Source organism: Setaria italica, chromosome VIII (assembly GCF_000263155.2).
Source record: "Setaria italica strain Yugu1 chromosome VIII, Setaria_italica_v2.0, whole genome shotgun sequence".
In the NCBI taxonomy this organism is placed as follows: Eukaryota; Viridiplantae; Streptophyta; class Magnoliopsida; order Poales; family Poaceae; genus Setaria; species Setaria italica.
Window position 1 is genome coordinate 1,465,091 of NC_028457.1, and position 477 is coordinate 1,465,567.

Below are 477 nucleotides of genomic sequence, written 5' to 3' on the forward strand. Positions count from 1 at the left end.
GTTTAGCCTTCTCTAGTACAGGGTGCATAGATATTGGTTAGGATCCAGTTTTCTCCAATCTACCTACATGAGAATTATACTGATTGGGCATAATCATTTTGAAAGTCCAAGTGACCACTGAACTTGGAACTGTTCCAGATAATGTTAGTCCCTCCTGAGTTACCCACTAATAGTAAGAACACATAATCATCCATATATGCTGGATAGAAATTTTAACATATGTAATATCGAAGAATTCTTTCTAAGTTTCTTGTAGACATAGAATATCACATTTGGATTTACAAATCTTGCTTTTGACCGCATCCCATTTCCCATCAGAGTTAATACCTCTAATATTCCACGATAGAATGACCCAATTCCTTTTATGTTGTCCCTGATTATAGATGCTCATTGATGAGAAGCCCAACAAATCGCATGTGTAAGATACAATTATCCACAGGATGTCCAAACCGAAATAAATAAACATTCTAATTAAGA

The 477-nt window shown here is 35.2% G+C and overlaps 1 protein-coding gene across 1 annotated transcript in view; it reads right to left on the minus strand.

Moving 5' to 3' along the window:
- The window catches only part of LOC111258228 (phosphoglycerate mutase-like protein 4), a 2,385-nt gene extending 2,191 nt beyond the window's left edge, over positions 1–194 (minus strand). The window contains exon 1 of the mRNA XM_022829173.1: positions 164–194. Coding sequence (XP_022684908.1) covers positions 164–194 — 31 coding nt within the window. The remainder of the gene's footprint in view (positions 1–163) is intronic.
- Between the last annotated feature and the right edge of the window lie 283 nt (positions 195–477).